Here is a 20,299-nt window from a genome sequence, read left to right as displayed (position 1 = left end):
TATCGTATATACACTGATAAAAATGAAGATAAATCAATTGTTAAAGTTCGCAACAATTCTGTAACTATTTTATGATTTTACTAACAAGTCAAGGCCAGAATCAAACGCAAATCAAAAGATGTCTTGCAAAAACCTGTTTCATAGAAGCATGACTCAGAGGCTGAAATAAAAGTATTAAACGAACTTGGGAACAAAATTCCTGATTTAAGAAACGTCTTCAGGTTTTCATAGAAAAACAACGGGTTAAGAAGCGAAAGGGGAGAAAAAGAAGAGAGAGGAGAAAGAAAGAGAATAAGAAGAAAGAAGAAAAGATTTTTAAGTTGAGAATAATTCTAATATCAGTAGACATTTTAGCCATGAGTTTCAAAGGTGGTAAGAGAGATTATTTCCTGAAAGACGTTTAATTGCATATTACGTAATATTAATAATAATAATAATAATAATAAAACTTTAATTGTATTTATTGGTAAGAAATTTAAATAATATATTCAAATTAAACATTATTAAATATATCAAGTATTTATTACGGTAAAGACGAGAAAGACCAATAGCAAGTATTGTTTTGTATATTTTTTTCGATTTAAAACTTTTACGTAAATCTAAAGTGTTAGAGGCCAACAAATTTTAATCACAACACAAACCATCTGATGAGACACATACACCTACACACACTGAAGGAAACCCAGATAAATTAACTATATATACCCAAACCCCTAAAAAAACCAAAACATTAAACGAACAAAGCATCGTTAAGACAAACCATCGCCATCCTCACATCGCCACCCTCATGTAAAACGAAAGGATACACCACTATCAACAAGGCGCAGTATAAGAGTACTGACATTATTAAGTACTGTACAAAGATAATCTGCGGGAAAAAAACGTTATCTGATATCAATAACATACAAAAAGAAGAGACCGCTTATGCGTCTGGATCCTTTATATAACTTTTTCTTTATATGTATTTCAGTGTTTTGCGTGCTTCAAATTAAAGTGATTTTACGCACAATTTTGGACTTTTCAGTTCTTTTACTCAAAATGAGTGTTTTTCTAGACGAACCAGTTTTTATCAATGAACCACTTTTAGTGAATGACACCTCTTAAAACATAGATGGTAGAGAGCTGAAATGTTCATGGTCTGTTCTTATGAACATTTGCAGCTTAAGCTAAAAAAGTTTGAGCTTAAACTTATAACTCGAAAAAACATTCTTGTCCTTTATTTAGAAATTTTCAACCAAATAATTTGGGCAATTGAGGAAAAAAAAAAAAAGCTTTAGTTTAAGTTGTAGAGATCACTTTCAAGAGTCTGGTGTTTAAGTCTTACTTAGGTATATTTAACAGTTAAGTTACCAATTGCTAAAAAAAGGTTGTTTTTTTTTTCAGTTACCGTCATTATGGACAGTTGCTTATAGTTTGGAATTACCTTTTAAAATCTTTAAGAAAAAAATTAGTTTGATTACGTCATGCTTAATTGTCATATTTGGCTTAACAGGGGGCATACCGCTTAACGAAATGCTTGGGGAGCAGGTTCTCCAGAAAGAAAGGGCATTAACAACACACGACAACATAAATATTTTGTATTAACGTTTAACGAAGCATATGAAGCTGAGATTAAATACAAAAAAAAAACAAAAAAAAAACGGCAATTTCTTTCTGCTGTTGCAGATCTTTTTCCTATTCACAAGCTCATAACTAGCCTTCATAAACACCATCCAAGTTGCTCAATTATTCTCGGCTAATTCATTATCGCTAGAACTTATCTAAGTATAATCACTTGGAGAATTTTTTCCATTTGAAAACATGAGAAAGTCGAGACTCCGCGTAAGTTTCATATGATTAAATGAAGTGACTGAATTCTGGGAAATTTTTTACAAATATCTAAAAGCAAGACACTTACTTTAGTTATGAGATGATGTATTATCCGATATTTTACTGAAAAAAGTTGGTTTCATATTACTTTGTGCAAACTTTTTTAAGAGAAGATTTGCTTTCCATTTGCACATTTTAAATGTTTTTGAGGAACCAAACAATTTCAAAAAAATTTGAATTGATATGAACAATTGAGTTTCCAAAGTATTTTAAGGCACAGACTCCAACAACTCATCGTCACCAGATTCTGATTGATCCAAAAGTGCTAAAGGATGATTTTTATGCAGCTCAGGAAGAGGAACCCTTATCCAGAAACCTTGCTCACCAACAACATTATGATTTAAAATGTCCTCCCTTAGTTTACACAATATCATAGCTTTTTGACACTTGTTAGCATAGCTGATAGAACCAGCAGTTGTATGAGTATTATCATGCAAATTTGAATTACAATTATAAGATGGGAATCGATGAACAGTTCGAATATGGATTTGAGCAGGACAATCTTTCTTTTTTGACAAGCGTGGGCGCTTACGATTCTTTAAATTTTCATCCTGTAACTAAAATCAACCATGCTTACATTATTTTACACTAAAATAAATATTAAGAACAAATTTTGCACAACAAGAAGCAGTAGAAAAAAAAAATTAAAAAAAAGAAATGTAATGCAATAAAAAAAAAAAAAGAAAAGAAAAAGAAACTCAAATTATTTAAAGGAAGTTATCGAAGAAGAGGAAAATTGATCAAGTGGAAAATAAATGATTTTAAGAATAAAAAAACCAATAGTTAAGTAATAAAAAATTTAAAATAAAAAGATTTTTTAAATCCTGTAATTATTCATACAGTGTGTTCAATGCAGTTTTTTGTGCGCTTAGGGCCATACACACATTGGTATGTAATAGAACCTTCAGTTGTAAATGGAACACCTGTATATGGAATAGATGGTATACCAATATTTTTCTCCCACTTTATTTGACCTAAAGTAACAGAAAATTATTTTTTAAATATTTCTTAAAATGAAATTCAGTTTCATTTTCTTCTTTAAATTTTGTTCTTGTTCATTAAAGTAAGCAGAAACCCTGAAACTTTTTTAACTTTTTACCTTTTCCTAAATAACCTGGTTTGTATTTTCGCAATGGCTTTTCTTCAGGTTCAGGATCATTTTTAATTTTTGACTTTGACCTACGCACTGAATATGATGACCCACTAATTGAGTAAAACAATTTCAAAAACTCATCCAACTTCGGAGCATATGCCACAAAACCTGAGAGATAAAGATCATCTTTTTTCAGATGCGCAAGATAATTTTTTGCTAATTCAACTGTTTTTATTGTTACAGTAGTACATTCTAAAACTGTTTTAAGCTTTTGATCTTGCTCTTCATCTTGAGCAGATAGCTGCCTGAACAAACATGAAAGTGACTAGTTATTTTTATAATCTAAATAAAAGAATTGTGAAAAGTATTTTTAAGGAAAAGAATATAGAAAATGATGAAGTAAGCAAATAATTTTTCTAATTGATTACCTTTAGGTTATAATTATAGTTAATAACAAATTTACCCAAACTTAATTAGAGTAATCAAAAATGGAAAACATTTCCAACAGTGTATCTTATAAACTAAAAACAGTTTAACTTGATTGAATTATTTGAATTGATTAAAGTTAGGCTAGGATGCATGTATACAAATAAAAAATATCATCAAAAATAACTGACTGATAGATAGATAGATACACTTTCAAATGCCTAATCTCTACATACAAAGATCTTTTTTTTAATTTTGATTTTGATTGGCAGCAGGTCTATAGTTTCTGACTAACAGACATCATTAACATCATTTTTAAATACTAAGTTTGGTCTGCTTTATTAACATGAATGTTAATACTGTTAACTAATTTGATTTGGTACATAAAACCCAAATAAACCACTTTACAAAAATTATTCAGGGAATTACTTACTCAACTATGTAACTTTTTTGCACACTGTTTTGTTTGTTTTGGAATTTTTTATGTGACTGAAGATCTGGAATATTTGCTTCTGCTACAGGTATATATATTTGATTACAAAGTCTATCATTCTCTTCTGTGCCTTTAATGTTTAAGGCATGAGATAGATCTAATGCATCTTTTGTTATTTCTATCATTTTTTGAAGCAATTCTATATTAGTAGGAATATTGAGCAACGTTTTTAGTAGGTTGAATGATTTTAAAACTTCTTCTACATCATTAGAGTGGCCCAAAAACAGAGAATGGTCCTTTTTCCACTTTAAATCATTTTCTTCAGATGATAGAGGTAAAATTACTTCTTTAAACACACTTTCGTAATTGTTAGTACCAGTATTAACATCACATTTTGAGTAAATGTAATCCATTTCATATTAAATGCAACTGTAGTGCATTAAGATTGTTTACTATAATTTTAAGTTGAACTGAAAATCTCATTAGACGGGTTTATCGTTTAAATTGTCTTATAAAAAGTTAACTTTATTTACTTTTTTTTGCGTAAAATCAACTCCCGGAACGACCCTTATTGCTAGGCAAATTCATTTTAAAAAAATTATAGTAAAGCATTCTTAGGGCAGGCCCGGCCTGGCCTGGCCTTACGTATTGGAGGCTCTGAGTCGAAAGGAAAACTGATGATCCCAAATGAATTTTTAATCATTTTTACCATCATTTTTCTTCAAATTTTATTTGGTTTACGCAGCTAAACCAAATATAATTTGAAGAAAAACGTTGCATGTTGTTGAAAAATGCTCACTAGTAGAAAATCATTTACACATTATCTTTATACTGCACTTTTTGCAAGTAGCAGATTCGCCGGATTTTCTTTACAAAAATATTGCCACGCTATCGATAAATATTTTGAATCGTAAATTGACTAAATGATTATCAAATTAGATGCAACGAATCACCAACAAAGTTAAAAATACAAAGTTAGAAAAAATTCTCACGCGGCTTGAATTTATACGTTCTTGGTTAAAGTTGCTTTTACACAGCAAAATATTTGATTTAACGAGTTATTTAATTTTTCAAAAATATAATTCAGCACCTAAATTTCATTCTCTGATTAACAAGTTGTAAGGCTAGAATTATTTTGTTTAATCTCCCGTTTTAAACGTAACCTCGCGAAATGTCAACACTTTAATCACATATTAAGTAAAATATGTTATACAATTATATTCGATTTAATATATTCGTCAAATTTGACAAATTTAACAAATGTATTAAATCAAATTTGGCAAATCGGCTCAAGGTGTAAACAGTTTCACATTAACCGGTGCACACCAATGATATATTAAAAATAACTAGATGTCTAATTTCCGCGTATTTTTTGAAGCAAAAATCGGCCATTATGGGGGGGGGGGGCAAATTTAACAAATCAAAAGCTTCGTATTTGTTTTGTTTTGATAAATAGCGTAAAGATTTTGCCCTCCATAATGGCCGATTTTTGCTTCACTTTTTCTTATACCGATTTACGGCAGTTAGACATCTAGTTATTCTTAATATATCATTGGTGCACACAGTCGATTACTGAGAGACTGTGTACTAATTGCTATATAGTACATTTAACAACTTTAATAGTATTTTTAAATTATCAATTTTATTTATATTCATTCAAATAATGATTAATTTTCTAGTCGTTTTTCTTGGAATTAGAATTATGATTTTAGGAATTTTAGATACGCAAGCATACAGTTTACGTTTATATGATCATATAATTTTTTTGTTCACAATAAAAAAGAGGGCTAAGGTTCGATACATTAATAAGACTGAATGCTAAATTGCTAAAGACAAAAAGCTGACAAAATGCTAAAGTGCTAAAAGACAAAAGCTGCTTAAAGACAAGTGCTGATTAAACTTATGAAAGTAGGAAAAAAAATAGTTATTGAAAAAAAAACTTCAAGCTGCTGCAATAAAATTTCTTGTTACATATGTGACACTGCATACATAGGATGTATGACGCAAACAAAAATTAAAACGTAACAATTATATATTTATATTCAAAAATTGCCATTATAAAGTATAAGATTTTAAGCAAATTATGAAATCTAACATGTGTTTCAGAAGACAATGAGCAGCTAGTTTATGAATATTTTTTGAAGGCATCGAGTTGCAGCTTATGACAAGAAAAACGTTTTGTTTTTGACTTTACAGTTTCAAGAAGTTGCTACACTACCAAGATTGGAAAGGGATTTTAGTGATGATATTTATAATGAAGATGCTGAGAAAATTGAAGATGATGATGAAGTAGTTTCTGAGCTTACTGATGGGCTGTTTGTCCTTGTGAAATTTCAGCTTAAAAAAAATCTTTGTTTATTGCATCGACCCCCCCCCCCCTCTCTTCCAAGACACTTGATATAATTTAAGCTGACTCTATTTTTACAAATATGCTGTAGATTATCTGTGATGAATTATCATTTTTCTAAGATCTTTTTCATATTGTAGAAGCACTTATCTACAAAAAAAAATTTTCAGCCATATATGTCACTATTTATTTGTGATTATTGCTTATATATATATATTTATAGTATTGTGACATGGCTATTAAAGCGGTTGATAGTAATAGAAAAAAAGTGATGATCTTCATTTGCTACAAATTCTAATAATAAAATTACTTCTTTAATCTACGAGATTTTTAAAATAAATATACAACAGTATATTAACTAACTGTATAATATTTACAATTGTTAATAATGTAATTTTTTTTTTATATATATACACTCTGCTATTTACATATAATTACATAAAATATTATATAAAATCTAAAATCTCCGCTTCACTGCTTCAAAGCAGACAACCTTCCTATGAGTTTTTGCAAATGTACTTTTTGGTTGCGTAAACTGTTGTCTTGATTATTGCTTTCCTCGGGTTTGTTGATTAGGCGTTTCGCTGAAGCGTCGCTCTGTTGTTCCACCTTTAGTTCTAACTTCCGCAACTGTTATGGTAAAAAATAATTTTTCTATATTGTGTTTTTAATTATTCTAACAAAATTTACGTTTTAATTTTTAAAATTTACATTTTAAATTGATAAACAAACTTTGAAACTTTCCAAAAAAATTACAAAATAAAGAACAATTTTTCTTAACGTAAAATTTTTTCGTTGATTTATAATGATGCAACTGGATTTCGGTTAAAAGTCTAATTGCATCATACAAGTAAATACGTACGAATATAAGAATACGTAAATGCAAGATACGAATTACATAAATGCATTCGAATGAAAAACGTGCGCAAAAATAAAATGAAGAGACGATAGAGAAATTGAAGTTCGCTTTGTTTTTAAAGTTGTGTAGAACGAGTTTTGTTAATTCTTTCTAAAATAAATATACATATAGTAAAATACATATAGTATATAAATAAATATACATATAGTAAAAGATGTACATAGTTAAATGTTTGAGGGAAACGTAACATTAAACGGGCCCAACTAGCTTTACCAGTCGCCTGTTGAAAGCTTTACCAGTCGCCTGTTGAAAGCTTTACCAGTCGCCTGTTGAAAGCTTTACTATTAAAAGAGATGAAGTGATTTATTGACTTTGGATGTTAAGATTTATTTTTTGCAAAAAAAAAATATATATATATATATATACGTGGGATTTTTAGTTTGCAAATTACAAAGTACCAATTGATAAGGTATCATAGATAATTATAGTTGATAATTATAAAAATTATGGTAGATGATAGTAATAATTATTGATTAATATCTGTTTTAGTTTTTTATTTGAAAAAAAATTGGGTTTTTCCCAGGTCTATATTTTCCCGAGGTTTTTAAAACTTAAAAAGTTTACGAACCTTACGAACCAAAATTTCATAAGAACCGACTAAGTGTCCCGTGAACTAAATTTCAATAGAAAATGACTACATTTTCTGCTTATAATAATGTTATAATTTATGGTGCCCTAAAAAAATCCTAAACAATAACATCCTAAAAATAGTTTTACATGTAGTTTGTTTACAGTCCCCTTCCTTGGTGACAAGAAGGGGACTGTAAACAAATTACATGAAAATCTATTTTTAGGGTATACTCTTTTAATATCAAATAGTTAAACTTTTGTCTCTTGTTGTGGAAAATCAAAAGTTAGGAAGTCTGTTTTCTAAAAATTTTTACCATGAAAGGTATTTTATTCTTATTTCCCGCCGTTCCACCATTTCAAATGCTGACAACTACTTTTGTGTTATTTATAGGTCATTAATAGGTCATTTTTAGACGATTTTTCAATTAATGAATTATATGTTTTGAATATTTGTACTATTAACATGAGTACCTGGTTCTCTAATTTGCTTGTGTAGTTGTTAAGACTTTCTTTCACTGTTTCGAGTTCCACTTCCAATTTTTTTTTATCATTTTCCAGTCTTTTAACTCTCTCAATGTCTTCCGACGCAGAGTTTACATATACAAATTTGCTATCACCAGGATGTTTAGCATCGAGATTGACTTTTCGTTTTTCTATTTTGCACAAGAAGTCGTTTTATAGCACTTAAGAAAACTTTATAAGTAAAATTAGCTTATTTCTAAATAAGTTAGCAAAAACGGGATTCAAACAAAAACTTGAGCAATAAAAGTAAGAGCAAATTACACAATTCTTTACCAGTACCTGAGCTAGCAAGCATAGAAGCAACTGCTTGAGAAAACCCGGGTGACTTAGTTATCCCTACTACTTCGTCCCGATCATCTCGGTCACGAGGGAATATGTAGGAAGAGTTAAAGTCATCCGACGCCTGTTTTCGTACTGCAGTCAGCGTTTGACTAGCGTGCTGTAGCTTTGCTTTTAGTTCTTGGACTTCAAGTTCCAATTGTAACTTGACTTCTTCTACATTGCGTTTTGCTTTCATCAGCTAAAAATTTCGTGTATTTTGTTAACAGGTGAGTTTAAAAATGTTAGCGTTTTCCATTAATACCTAATAAATGACCATTAATAATTATTCATTAAGTAATCAATGATCATTCAAATGTAAACATTTTTTTAAGACGAGAAATGAACTGCTAAAAAATAGATTTTTAAATACGTTTTGTATTTCTCTTTCTTTCTCTTCTTTAAAATGTGCAAGTTTGTTTTTTTCTTCGACAAGCGATTCTTTTAACCCCGAGGACAACTCTTTCTCTCTAACGAGCGCATTTTCCAGTCTTTCAACTTGTCTTTCGAAGTCTCTTACTTCTTTCTCTAAGAGGGAGTTGTTGTACTTACAGTCCTTCAGCTCAGTTTTTAGGTTTTCAATTTGGGTTGTCAAGCGTTCTTTAATTGTGTTCAACTCTGAAATACGCTCAGCTTGATCAGCAGGTTTAAAGACAGGTTGGTTTGGAAGGAACAGCTGAAGCGGAGTATGAGGAGAATTCACTGCTGGAACTGGAGACTGGATAGGAATAAAAGTAAATTGTGTGTCTGAGTTTTCAAGAACTCCATGATAAACGGACTAAAACACAAGTAAATTTTAGCTTTCGTTTAAAAAACAATCAAAATGAAACAAGTTAAAACGGTAAATATGTAAAATTAAATATAAGTTCATTGAGCATATTTAAGCTTACATATTTAATATAGAAATAAATCTTCACCTTAGCATTTTGCTGAGGATGAGAATTTTTCATTTTTGTAAATTCTTCTTGCATGCTTAGCACTTTTCCTTCAAGAGATTTTAGAGATTTTTCTAAACGATTCTTCTCATTCAACAAGCTTTCGTACTTTTCCTGCGACTAAATTATATTTCGAAAACCAAAACTAAAAACCTGCGACTGAATTATATTAAAAATTATAAAACCTTTTTACTAAGAAGTGAAAAAACAAAACAAAAAACACGAAAAAACTATTCTATAAGATTACCACCTTGTCCAACGCCATTTTTGCTGCATCTTCGATATTTTTGCGATCCCTGATATCCTGATGAAAAATTTTAGTATAATTACAAATCAGGGGGAAGTCGAAATAACTTTTTTTTAAAAAATAAATAATAATTTTTACTTCCTGGACTTAAAAGTATCAAGTAAAATTATAAACTTATGTAATAAATAATTAAATTATATAAAAAATAAATCATTAATTATAATGCATATCAATAATTTCGAATTTTTTAACATAAATTACCTTTTCTTGCTGTTGAAGATCTAATTTTAATTTCTCCAGCTTCTTTCTTTCAACTTTAATTTCTTCTTCTTTTTTCGAAAAGTTGTTGTCTGGAGTTTTTATTTGTTGTTGTTGTTGTTGCTGCTGTTGCTGCATTAATGACATTATTAAAGATGAATAATCTGGTGACCCTTGAGTTCTGTCGCTAATTTTTCTAGCTTCGACTATTATTTTTAGCTCTTGGACGGCATTCCGCAGCCTCTCAACTTCTTGTTGTCCTTCTTCTTTAAGATTCTTTAAAATTTGATTGTTTTCTTCCAAAACTTTGACTTTCAATTTTAAACCCTCATTTTCTTGAGTTAATTCTTGAACCATCACAAAATTTTTCTTGTTATCGCTTTCATAACTTTTTTCAAGTCTCAAACGCTCTTCTTCGACCATCTTTCTGTTTGATTCATCAAACCGTTTTTGTTGATCAATAAGAGATTCTTGAAGCTGTTTAGTTCTTAACCTTCTCTCAATTTCTTTTTCAATATCATCCCGACTTCGATTGAAATCCTTCTCCATTCGAAGCTTTTCTTCAAGGAGACGTTTTTCTAACTCCTCTTTTTGTTTAGAAAGTTTTTCTTTTAACTTTGCTTTTTCAGTTTCTATTTTTTCTTCCATGGCCGCACTATCGTTTTTGAACTTGTCTTTTAAACTTTCTTTGTATTCATTCAATATAAAATCAAAGTCATCTCTAAGATTCGGTGGCAAATCCATTCGACTCTTAAAAGATAATACTGGGTTGTTGATTGGTACTTCTTTTTCAACAATTTTTACCTCTGGACATGGGGCTGGCTGTTTTTTAAGGCGATCAATTTCTTCTTTGAACTTTTCAATTTCCTCTTTCAACATGTTTATAATAGCCTGAGTGTTATTCCTTTCCAGAGTTGCTATACGCTCAGTCTCTTCCCGGTTGTGTGTTTCTTTGCGTAAAGACATTTCTGCAATTTCAAGACGGCGCTGAAATTCCCTCTCCAAAGTAACCTGCATTTTGAAAAAATAGAGAGGTTATTTAAGATATGAATTTCAAGGTGACGGTTTTCAGCTTAAGAAAAAGTCCACCCACAACACATTTCAAAGTTACAACCGAAGTGGCAATCGGAGCTTTCTCATTTTACCATTTTGAATTTTTTATAACAAGGCTTTAAGCATGTGAGACTCTTATTCAGGAATCGGAGCCCGAGATTGGAGCTCCTCCAGTATAACTGTTTACACCGTTACGACAATACTCAGACTGCAAATGTTTGTCTACGAGAAAATTGCTATTGAAAACTGGAAGGGTATTTGATACCCTATTTAAGTTCTAGTTTTACTTTGAAAGCAATATCCTGAATTCATAGTTATTTAATATCAAAATAGATACTTATAAACCTTAACCGAGGTGATATAACCGACTACCCAACGTGAGAATCTACATAAGTTTTACAAAATTCGAGTCAGGTGCACTTTATAAAAACACTGTAAAAAACTATACTTTTTTAAAACAATTTTTCACACTTTTTTGTCATTTCATTTTTTTTGAAAAGAATTTTACAAAAAATTTGTCATGCCAAAATCGTGAAATAAATTTTTATTAAAGAAGAAAAAATGATAAAATCCATTTACACTTTTTAAACTTTTACGTAGGTTCTAAATAATGACTTACAAACAAATCGTCTACAGCCTGCTTTAATACTTACGATGTAATTACGATGTAATTATTTATATTGAAGTGACGTTTAGAGTCCAATTCCAGGATTGGATTTGCTACGGAAGAGGTAAACTACAATAAAATTTGATATATCAAAACTACCTTTTCTTCAGCGTGTTTCCTCTCCATTTCGAAACAAACTTTCTCATACTTTGTTTCTACCATCTCTATTTGTCTTTTGTAGGACGCTTCTATTTCTGCTTTTGAAGACTCAAATTTTTTTTCCAAGTTTTTTATTTCTTGCTGATGTTGTTCGTTGTTTCTGTTTTGCTCTTTTTTTAGTCTCTCTTCATATTCGCTTAATATTTGTGATTTGATTTTCTCGTTTTCGTTTAAAATGTTTTGTTTCAAAGTGGCTTTGTCTTTTTCAAAATCCTGTTCGCGAGATCTTAACCTTTCTTCAAACTGCTTGTTCATGTTGGCTTTTTCCTCTTCTGAAATTCGAGCTAGCTTGGCGATCTCTTGCGCAAATGCAGCGTTCATGTCTGATCGCTCTCTTTCAAACTGATTTTCTAAGTCTTCTCTTTCGAGTTTCACCATTTCTTCCCATTCAAGTTTCTTATTTTTAAACCCTTGCAAAAGACTGCTCACTTTCAGCGAGTATTCTTCTTCTAAACTTTCTCTTTCCCTCATTATCATGTGGTACAGTTCATCTTTAAGTAACTTGCTTCGTGCTGGTACGTTACTTCCCAAGGGTCTCAAATCTGAATGACTAGTAACACTCGACGCTTTTTCAAAATCGTCATCAAGCTCAAAAATCTTGTGCAGTTTGTGACGCTGACGGAAACTTGGACGCTCTGAATTTGCCATAATCCTATCCAATAAAAAATCTACTTAGGGAAAAAATTTGGTTAACCGAAGGATAAGATGATTAACAAAAGTGAAGTCTTATGAAAACCTAATTTTATCAAAAAATCTTTTTTGAAAACAAAAAATCGAAATGTATGAAAATACAAATTCAATGCGCAACAAAAATTAATTTTAAAAAAGCAGCTACAACCATATTCTTATACATATATGTGTATACACTAACAGCAAATATTAAAACGAAACACTGTACCCATGTATTTGTCAAAGTTTCAATTCAATACAAAAGCAAGTTGAAAGCGTTCAAATTTTGCTGAATATTTGGAGAACATAATAATTGCACTAATTCCACACAAATTCCACAGTTTTTAATCTTTTAAATAAGAAAAAACTTTCACATATTTCAGCTTGCAGCACGAGCTTGGTGCGCCACTTACTCGGCATGATTTTTGTAGGCGTCTTTTGACTAGAACTTAGTCCTATTTATTCAGAAACTCCAATAAGTTTCGGTGCAATCTTCTGTAATATTTGTTGCAAACTAAATCACATGAAACAAAATGGTAAATGAGAAAGGAAGTACTTTACACTTTTTAAATCTGATAATTTTGTTCATCCTGGTTGCAATCACATATTTACTGTCGATAAAATATATTTATGGTTTAAAATATCTTGTTAACAACATTAGTTTTGTTTACGATCACTAGTAAGAAGTAAATATTCTAATTTCTAAATAGTGCTTGCTCGTAATTTTAGAATTTGTTTACAGAAATTAAGTGTACAGTTAATATGCAATTCTGATACATGTTTTATTAACTTTATATACACTTAACTGCAAAATTAATGCACCACTTATACAATTCGATTTATTTCAATTGTCGTTAATATCCATCTCCAATGTACGGTGCAAAAGGTATCACAAAAGAGTCTAAAATGTCTGCTATGTATCGTTGAGAAGTCAGACGTCCACCATCAATAATTAAAAGCTCTGTGCGAGCTGTTAAAGATATTCCGTCCATACCATCAATGAGTCGTCTCCATATAAAGAGATTTCTCAAATGTTACAAGCAAAATATCTTTCATTTGGTCTTCTGTACACTCTTGGGCGGCAATCAGAACTTCCAAAGCAAAACCTTTACTCATCTGTAAAGAAGATCTGTCCCCAATCATGTATTTCCTAATTCATTTGCCTCCTTGCAAAAACCAGTCTGTTTCTTTGGTGGTCTACAGACAATCTGAGACCAGTAGCTGCTGACCGAAGTCGTAAATTTAAAGGTCAAAGTCTTCTTCTTATGATATCTTGACTAACAGCAGTTCCATGAACCTCAGCAAGTTGTATTTGGAGACTTCGTGCAGTAGTGAACCATTCTCTCATTGTTCGAAGCATTAAAAATCGGTCCTCCACGGAATTGGTAGCTCGTGGTCTGCCTTGGCCAAGTTGTCGCTGCGTGATTATTGGTCTCTACAAAACTTTGTAGAACCCTACCGACTATGTATGAGACACTCCATATTTTCTACCAAGTTCGCAATTTGTTAATCCTTCATTAGAAAAAATAATAGTGTTGTGACCAAAACTAAAAATTGTAACTAACTTAACTAAAAAAAACTGTAACTAAATTTAGTCGACTAACTTCTTAGTCTAACTAAATTTAGTCGACTAACATTTCAGTCAAACTAAATTTAGTCGGCTAACTTTTTAGTCTAACCAAAAATAGTCGACTGACATTTTAGCGTAACTAAATTTAGTCGACTAACTTTTTAGCCTAACTAAATTTATTCGACTAACTTTTTAGTCTAACTATAAATTAGTCGACTAAGAATTTAGCCTAACTAAAATTAGTCGACTGACATTTTAGTGTAACTAATATTAGTCAATTAACTTTGTAGTCTAACTGAATTTAGTCGACTAACTTTTTAATTTCTGAAAAATATATTGTTACTGTCAACCAAAAAATACTTTTTTAAAATCTCGTTATGAGTTAGTTGTGAAGTGGTTTAAGCGCCATGTTTTTAATTACAAATTGCTGTAAGTTACAATTTTTATCTACAGGGCATTTATTTCAAGGTTCGATTTTCAGAGTTTTTCAGGTTTTTGGAGAAAGGTTTGCGACATATACACTTGGAATTTTGTAATAAAACTTATCTAATCAATCCCCCGTTACTATTAAGTACTTGTTTTAAATTTCAATGAAAAGCGGTTCAGATCTGGATCTTTTCAATTTCTAATTAAAGTGAATTATAAATTAAAAAAAAACATGTGAAACCAATTTATATAAAAAAAAAGGTGCCATGTTTTTGAAAGGTGTGTTATGTGCAGAAGCATTTTTGGATTTCCTTTATATAAAACCTGCAATGATTTTTTGAGGTAATAATACGTAATTTATTTTGTTCTACACTCATAAAAACGCGGATATTTACAGTGACAACAATAAGATTGTAACAGTTAGGCAATTAATGTTTTTTTATTATTTCTAAATTGTGTAATTGAACATATATCTTGTTCAACTCTCAATTTTGTTTTTCTTTTAAAAATTATTATCAAAATGCTAATAACTAATTATGTTTTCGGTTTAGTTCTGCTAACAAACCAATTTTTATTTCATTCAATAAAAGTAAATTTGGGGCAATACTAGGTACAAAAAAAATATTTTATTACCTAATTGTCACAAATTGTATTAGGTATTTCTTAAAAACAATAAATTTTGATGAATATCTTTAAATTGATTTGTCATAATTCATATTATGTTCATATAACTTCATGGTATAGGTTACTCAGTTTTTTTTAGCACTAAATCTTGATTTAGTCGACTAATTATAGTTAGACTAAAAAGTTAGTGGGCTAATTTTAGTTAGACTAAAACTAACCATAACTCCCACCCCTGACGATTACCTCTTGAGGCAACACTTTCAAATAAAGGCATTTCAAATAAACCTTCTGTATTTTTAAACCGTAGTTGAAGAATTTATGAGAATCACGCGTACATTTCGTCGCATTAGAATTATAGGGTTCTATCTAATTTTTGTTGTTATTGTTATAAGAATTTAACTTTCAATTTTTCTTTGTTAAAATGTTTTATTACTGTAATTTTTTTGTAATTAAAACTATACTTAATTTTAAAAATATACTTAATCTCTATTTATCTTTACTTTTTTTTACTACATTCCCGAAATCCCAGGAAATTTTTGTGAAAAATCCCAGGATTACTGTATCAACAATTTATGCGGGATCCCGGGATTGCCATCCCAACGTATAATAGAGCGAAAATTTCTATTTCATAATGTTAAAAAAAACAAAACAAAAAAAATTCTTAAATGTTTTTCCTTTTAACAGAAAATTCATAAATTTATATTTACATTATATTTACATTAAAAGGAAATCAACAAAGCATACAAATTTACGGCTCTACGACTTTTCAGTAACAATTTTAACTGAAATATAATAAAAAAATATATGTATAATAAAAGAAAATTACAATTTACAAATTAATTATAATACAGGGTGCGGCAGCAATATTTTTCAAAAATTTTCTATAAAGTTCGCAATATCATTCAAGGAAATAAAAGTTATTCTGATTTTCCCCAAATCATCTTTGGCACCGTTTTTTTAAGTTGATGTCCTCTCATCCCAAGTAACGTTCTCCGCATAAAATTGAATAAAAATTCTTAAAATTATTTGTTGCTGCAGTTTCTATTTTAAAAAATACAAGTGAATAAAAAAAAAAAGCAACTTTGTAGCATATCTGGGCAATTTGCCAATGTAATGAGCGAGTAAAATCTGAGAAAACAAGGTTGATATTAAAGCGTTTCATAGTTTGCACTTCTAAAACGTTTTATATAAAAAATGGAGTGTAAAAGCTTTTCAGTTTTGTTATTAACAGTCCATTTCAAATACTGGGCCTTTGTCTCACTACTCCAAAAAATGCGAAAAAATAATAATAAAAAAAGATTGGAAGGTAAGCTATGTTTTTATACTCAAAGTAGATTAAATATATAACAAATAATGTGGTTTAAATGTATTACAAATTAAGATATTAAAAGCACTTGAACTTCAAATGTGCTAAACAAATTTGACAAACTATTATTTGCCTTTGAATAGCGCAGTTGAAAACTTCTTTCATATGGCTCTCCAGTCATGAAAAAGTTTTACCTGTTAATTGCAATTGCTGACTGAGATTACATTTTTACTTGTAATAATGAATAATATAGTTGCTTTTGAGAATTGGAGACAATAAACACGTATTGGATTCTGTTGGGAGTGATAATTACGTAGATATGAATACATAAATACCTTCATGTGGAACGCGTTATAAAAACGTACATGGAAACGATTGCATCATTTATTTCGCCTTTATTTTGCATTTTAAAATTCAGTTTTTTAATATCTAAAATAAGTATTTGTTTGAAATTCTGATAAAAAATTCTGAAAAATCTTTACTATTAATTTTCTAAATGTCTCCGAATCCTTAAAAACTCTAGAAATCATAGCAGGTCATCCTTTGTCAAATCTAAGTATGAGTTAAGGGAGTGAACTTCAGAATTGCTCTTTTTTAAACAAAGTTCGCTTTTTCAAAATTTTCACTCAGCTATTTTTAGAAAATTATTATTTTGGGTTAATTTATGTGAAAATATATTTTAAAATACTTCTATTTACATAATTTGTTGATTATTTAACAAATTTAATTTTTTTACTAGTTTTTTTTTATTTTTGCACGATTTTAGGTTAAGGTGACCACTATGCGCCACTGGTACTACAGTTAATTTTACATAAATATGGTGACGGCCCATAGCACGTGACTGATCACAAATTTAGTAAAATCAGGTGATTGAGACTTATGATGAGGCAAAAAAAGACCTTTAGATTTTATTTTAAAACAAAACGACTAGAATAACTAATTTCGCTCCAAAATACCTCTAGAGGTATATAGAACTCTATTTGATGACCATTAAACCTTTTAACAAATCGCAAGGTTAGAAGTATGGTGTTCTATCTCCAAGTTTAAACGTTGGGAGAAAGTTTTTGATTTCTTCTAAAAGTAAAAATTATTTAAAATTTTAGCTTTAATTTTTAAAAAATAATAAAAGTAAAAATTATTTAAAATTATAGCTTTAAATAATTTATGTTTAAGCAAATTATATAGAAAAAAAATTATAAAATAAAGCGTATTTTAAAAGAAACTTTTACCAACTAATATTGATTACTCATTTTCTCCCAACTTTTAAAATGGGACATAGAACAAAATAATTCTGACCTCGCGAAATGTTAACAAATAATCGAATTATTTCCTTTTAATAAATTTTAAAATGTTTCCTTATAAACCTTGCTTTTGTATATAGCACTAATACTATTAATTTTAAAAAAAATAGTGTACTTGTAAGTTGTTGCTTTTTTTTCAGATTCTTTGACCTCAAGCACTACTGACACTAGTTTTAACTTTTAAGATTTTTTTATTTTTCAATTTACTTATAGAAAATTTTTCAAAGGATATAACAAAATTATTGAAGATATGAGATCTAGCTATCATCACTTTTTAAATTTGAATTTCGTAACTTCTCGTAATTTTTTTAACTTTTTATTTGAATTTCTTGAAATTTTTTTTTTTTTATATATGAAAGCCATAAAAAATATGAATTTCTTATAAAAGATGCATTTTTGAGTATAAATTTGTCTTTTTAACCACATTTTTGTTCAAAAAATCGCTCTTAAAAATTACTTGTGTTTTTAATGAACAAATCATAAATTATTCAGTCAAATATTTGAAACCAATTTATACAACTCTAGTTACATATGATGAAACAAACTTTGTATAAATTGATTTCAAGTTCGTTTAGTATAACTAATTACAAATTACATAATAATCCACAGAATCAATCATCGAAACTATTAAAGTTAGGTGAAATAATAGAGTAAGAAAAGCAAATTGAGAAAACCCAAATGCAAAAAGTGTAAAATTTCATTTCTCAGTAATTTAATCTAGTCTATTGAAGCAAATAGAGTTATGACTCTTGCGCAGGCAAAGAAGTAGTCAGGGGCTGAGAAGTAATCAGGGGTTGAGAGAATTCTTTACTTGATGATCCTACCACAATAAGAATGAAAAATTCCCATCCTATTTGCCCCATATAAAAGTTTATATGGGGCAAATAGATGGGAAAACGTAGCTATTGAAAAAATCCGTTTATCAAAGCTGGTAAATCGGTATCACGACATGATCAAATCTGAGCAGTTTAAAAAAGAAAAACAACTGAAATATGAGTAACTCTTCAAAAATTAAAACAAACACAATACGCGTCGTGTTCGCGCAAAATACAAATAAATTTAAATATTGCTTTCAAATCATTTAGAAAGATAAAAATGTCAACAAATTAAAAAAAAAGTAAATAAATAGCGAATACAGTTCAAAATAAACGCCAAATAACGAGCAAATAATATAAATATGAGTAAAAAATGACTAAGTTTTATAAATGTTCTTAATAATAATCTGAAATCTTTTAAATTCAACATCTTGTAAAAAAAGATAGAAAATATCTTTCTATGCTTAATAACGTTATTTACAGACATTCGTTAAACTTGGCCAAGCTTTGTACAATTTTTTTTTTTTTCAATAAACTTATATTTACACAGACTTTAGTGGTCGTTATTAAAAACGACGGTGGTGCTTCATTCTTAACTTAATATTCATCAATGGAGAAAAACAGACAACAAGAAAAGCACATGCCAAGAAGCTATAAAAAATATATATATATATAAATTAACAAATCAAGTTTAAGGAACCTTATTAAGTTAAAACAAAATGAAAAAAAGCAAACAAACCTGAACACAAGCAAGTCCTACACCTATCCCGCCTAAAATGATCATGTTATCTTTTATGAACTTTGTAAGCGCGTCAATGCAACCCTAAGATTTAACACAAAAAAAAAAAAGCAACTATAACTTTAATGAACCTTTTTTAAATTAGGAAAAAATTTTTTGTGAAACTCATCGAGTTTGGTATTCATTACCAAATTTCTAACAAAACAGTTTCACAATTTATATAATATATGTTCTCAATTAATTTTATTGAATATATTATACATATGCATTAAAAAATATGTTTGAAAAAAAAAAAAGAAAAAAAAAGAAAAATCACCGTTTTATACTGAATACTTTTATCAATTTGGTTAGTGCACTTTGATGGGTCACTGCAGCAAAACTCAGGGACCTCTTTGTTACTTTTCTGTTTTTCAACCCAACCAACATAATCATTAGGACCAGTTGCACCACAGCACTTAAGCTGTAACAAATAATTTTATTATTTACAAAAAAAAAATTTTTTAACTGGAAATATTTGAAATGTATAAAGCATAAGAAAATGAAGTTTTTTCTTAAAATATTTAATTTACACTCGATTTATAAATTATTAATGAAAAAAAGATTTGCATAGCATCACATATATATTAAACATTATTCCAAATGAAATTTAAGTATATCAATTTTACTCCTTGCACTGATTACAGATGACACTCACACCTTGAATGCAGAAACAACAAAAACTACAGGTTAAACTTTTTTTTACAATTAGTGATAAATTTAGAGAAACTAGTTGTAAACTTATAGCAATTACTTATGAGTTCTGGACTTCTCAAAGTATAACTTGCATAACTAAAGTGTGGATTGTATAAGTAAATTTTGGAGCTTATAAAATTTTAGTAGAACTAAAAAATTCTGGACATTACTAAATGAAAATTATTTGAAGTAAGTGTTTTTTTTCTTCCTAAAACAAGAATAACACTGTATAATTAATGGATGCATAATAAATAATAATAAACACTCCATAATTAATGGATGGTCATGGTACGTAAACTCA

At 29.2% G+C, this 20,299-nt stretch overlaps 3 protein-coding genes and 1 long non-coding RNA gene across 5 annotated transcripts in view; 1 reads left to right on the top strand and 3 right to left on the bottom strand.

The window, feature by feature from the left end:
* Nucleotides 1–1,564: 1,564 nt before the first annotated feature.
* On the bottom strand, nucleotides 1,565–4,412 carry LOC145182103 (uncharacterized). 2 transcript variants are annotated; one of them, XM_090101174.1, is made up of 4 exons: nucleotides 3,822–4,412; nucleotides 2,969–3,267; nucleotides 2,710–2,843; nucleotides 1,565–2,426 (listed from the first exon to the last, which is right to left on the bottom strand). In XM_090101174.1, the coding sequence occupies exons 1-4, from the start codon at nucleotides 4,232–4,234 to the stop codon at nucleotides 2,079–2,081; spliced, it is 1,194 nt and encodes a 397-aa protein (XP_089957300.1). In that variant the 5' UTR covers nucleotides 4,235–4,412; the 3' UTR covers nucleotides 1,565–2,078. The 2 variants fall into 2 exon arrangements, with proteins under 2 accessions (XP_089957300.1, XP_089957301.1); XM_090101175.1 differs by having other exon boundaries at nucleotides 1,898–2,420.
* A 2,113-nt stretch (nucleotides 4,413–6,525) lies between these two features.
* On the bottom strand, nucleotides 6,526–12,913 carry LOC145181192 (uncharacterized). The gene is made up of 9 exons (XM_090101090.1): nucleotides 12,715–12,913; nucleotides 11,757–12,468; nucleotides 9,941–10,948; nucleotides 9,683–9,736; nucleotides 9,415–9,552; nucleotides 8,871–9,275; nucleotides 8,459–8,699; nucleotides 8,129–8,310; nucleotides 6,526–6,798 (listed from the first exon to the last, which is right to left on the bottom strand). The coding sequence occupies exons 2-9, from the start codon at nucleotides 12,462–12,464 to the stop codon at nucleotides 6,640–6,642; spliced, it is 2,895 nt and encodes a 964-aa protein (XP_089957216.1). The 5' UTR covers nucleotides 12,465–12,468; nucleotides 12,715–12,913; the 3' UTR covers nucleotides 6,526–6,639.
* Nucleotides 12,914–12,950: 37 nt separating this feature from the next.
* LOC149883206 (uncharacterized) lies at nucleotides 12,951–15,103 on the top strand. The gene is made up of 2 exons (XR_016456426.1): nucleotides 12,951–14,157; nucleotides 14,252–15,103. It is a non-coding gene; the product is annotated as an uncharacterized LOC149883206 (long non-coding RNA).
* Nucleotides 15,104–18,698: 3,595 nt separating this feature from the next.
* The window catches only part of LOC145181238 (CD151 antigen-like), an 8,426-nt gene continuing 6,825 nt past the window's right edge, over nucleotides 18,699–20,299 (bottom strand). The window contains exons 5-7 of the mRNA XM_090101193.1: nucleotides 19,583–19,726; nucleotides 19,267–19,350; nucleotides 18,699–19,178 (exon numbers count right to left, since the gene is read on the bottom strand). Coding sequence (XP_089957319.1) covers nucleotides 19,125–19,178; nucleotides 19,267–19,350; nucleotides 19,583–19,726 — 282 coding nt within the window. The 3' untranslated portion in view covers nucleotides 18,699–19,124. The remainder of the gene's footprint in view (nucleotides 19,179–19,266; nucleotides 19,351–19,582; nucleotides 19,727–20,299) is intronic.

The sequence above is a fragment of the Hydra viridissima genome, unplaced genomic scaffold (genome assembly GCF_058129835.1).
Source record: "Hydra viridissima isolate aposymbiotic clone 2 unplaced genomic scaffold, HvirCarnegie_v1 scaffold_10, whole genome shotgun sequence".
NCBI classification, from domain to species: Eukaryota; Metazoa; Cnidaria; class Hydrozoa; order Anthoathecata; family Hydridae; genus Hydra; species Hydra viridissima.
Note: the sequence above shows the minus strand (reverse complement) of the source record. Positions and strands in the feature narration are given on the sequence as shown.

Coding starts and splice junctions, on each gene's coding strand:
- LOC145181192 (XM_090101090.1), bottom strand. CDS start 12,464: ATGGCAAATTCAGAGCGTCCAAGTTTCCGTCAGCGTCACAAACTGCAC. Junction 9,276..9,414: donor ATCCTCAGCAAAATGCTAAG/GTGAAGATTTAT, acceptor CTTGTGTTTTAG/TCCGTTTATCATGGAGTTCT. Junction 8,700..8,870: donor AAGAAAGAGAAATACAAAAC/GTATTTAAAAAT, acceptor CGAAATTTTTAG/CTGATGAAAGCAAAACGCAA.
- LOC145182103 (XM_090101174.1), bottom strand. CDS start 4,234: ATGGATTACATTTACTCAAAATGTGATGTTAATACTGGTACTAACAAT. Junction 2,844..2,968: donor ACCAGGTTATTTAGGAAAAG/GTAAAAAGTTAA, acceptor CTGTTACTTTAG/GTCAAATAAAGTGGGAGAAA. Junction 2,427..2,709: donor AAAACTGCATTGAACACACT/GTATGAATAATT, acceptor GGTTGATTTTAG/TTACAGGATGAAAATTTAAA.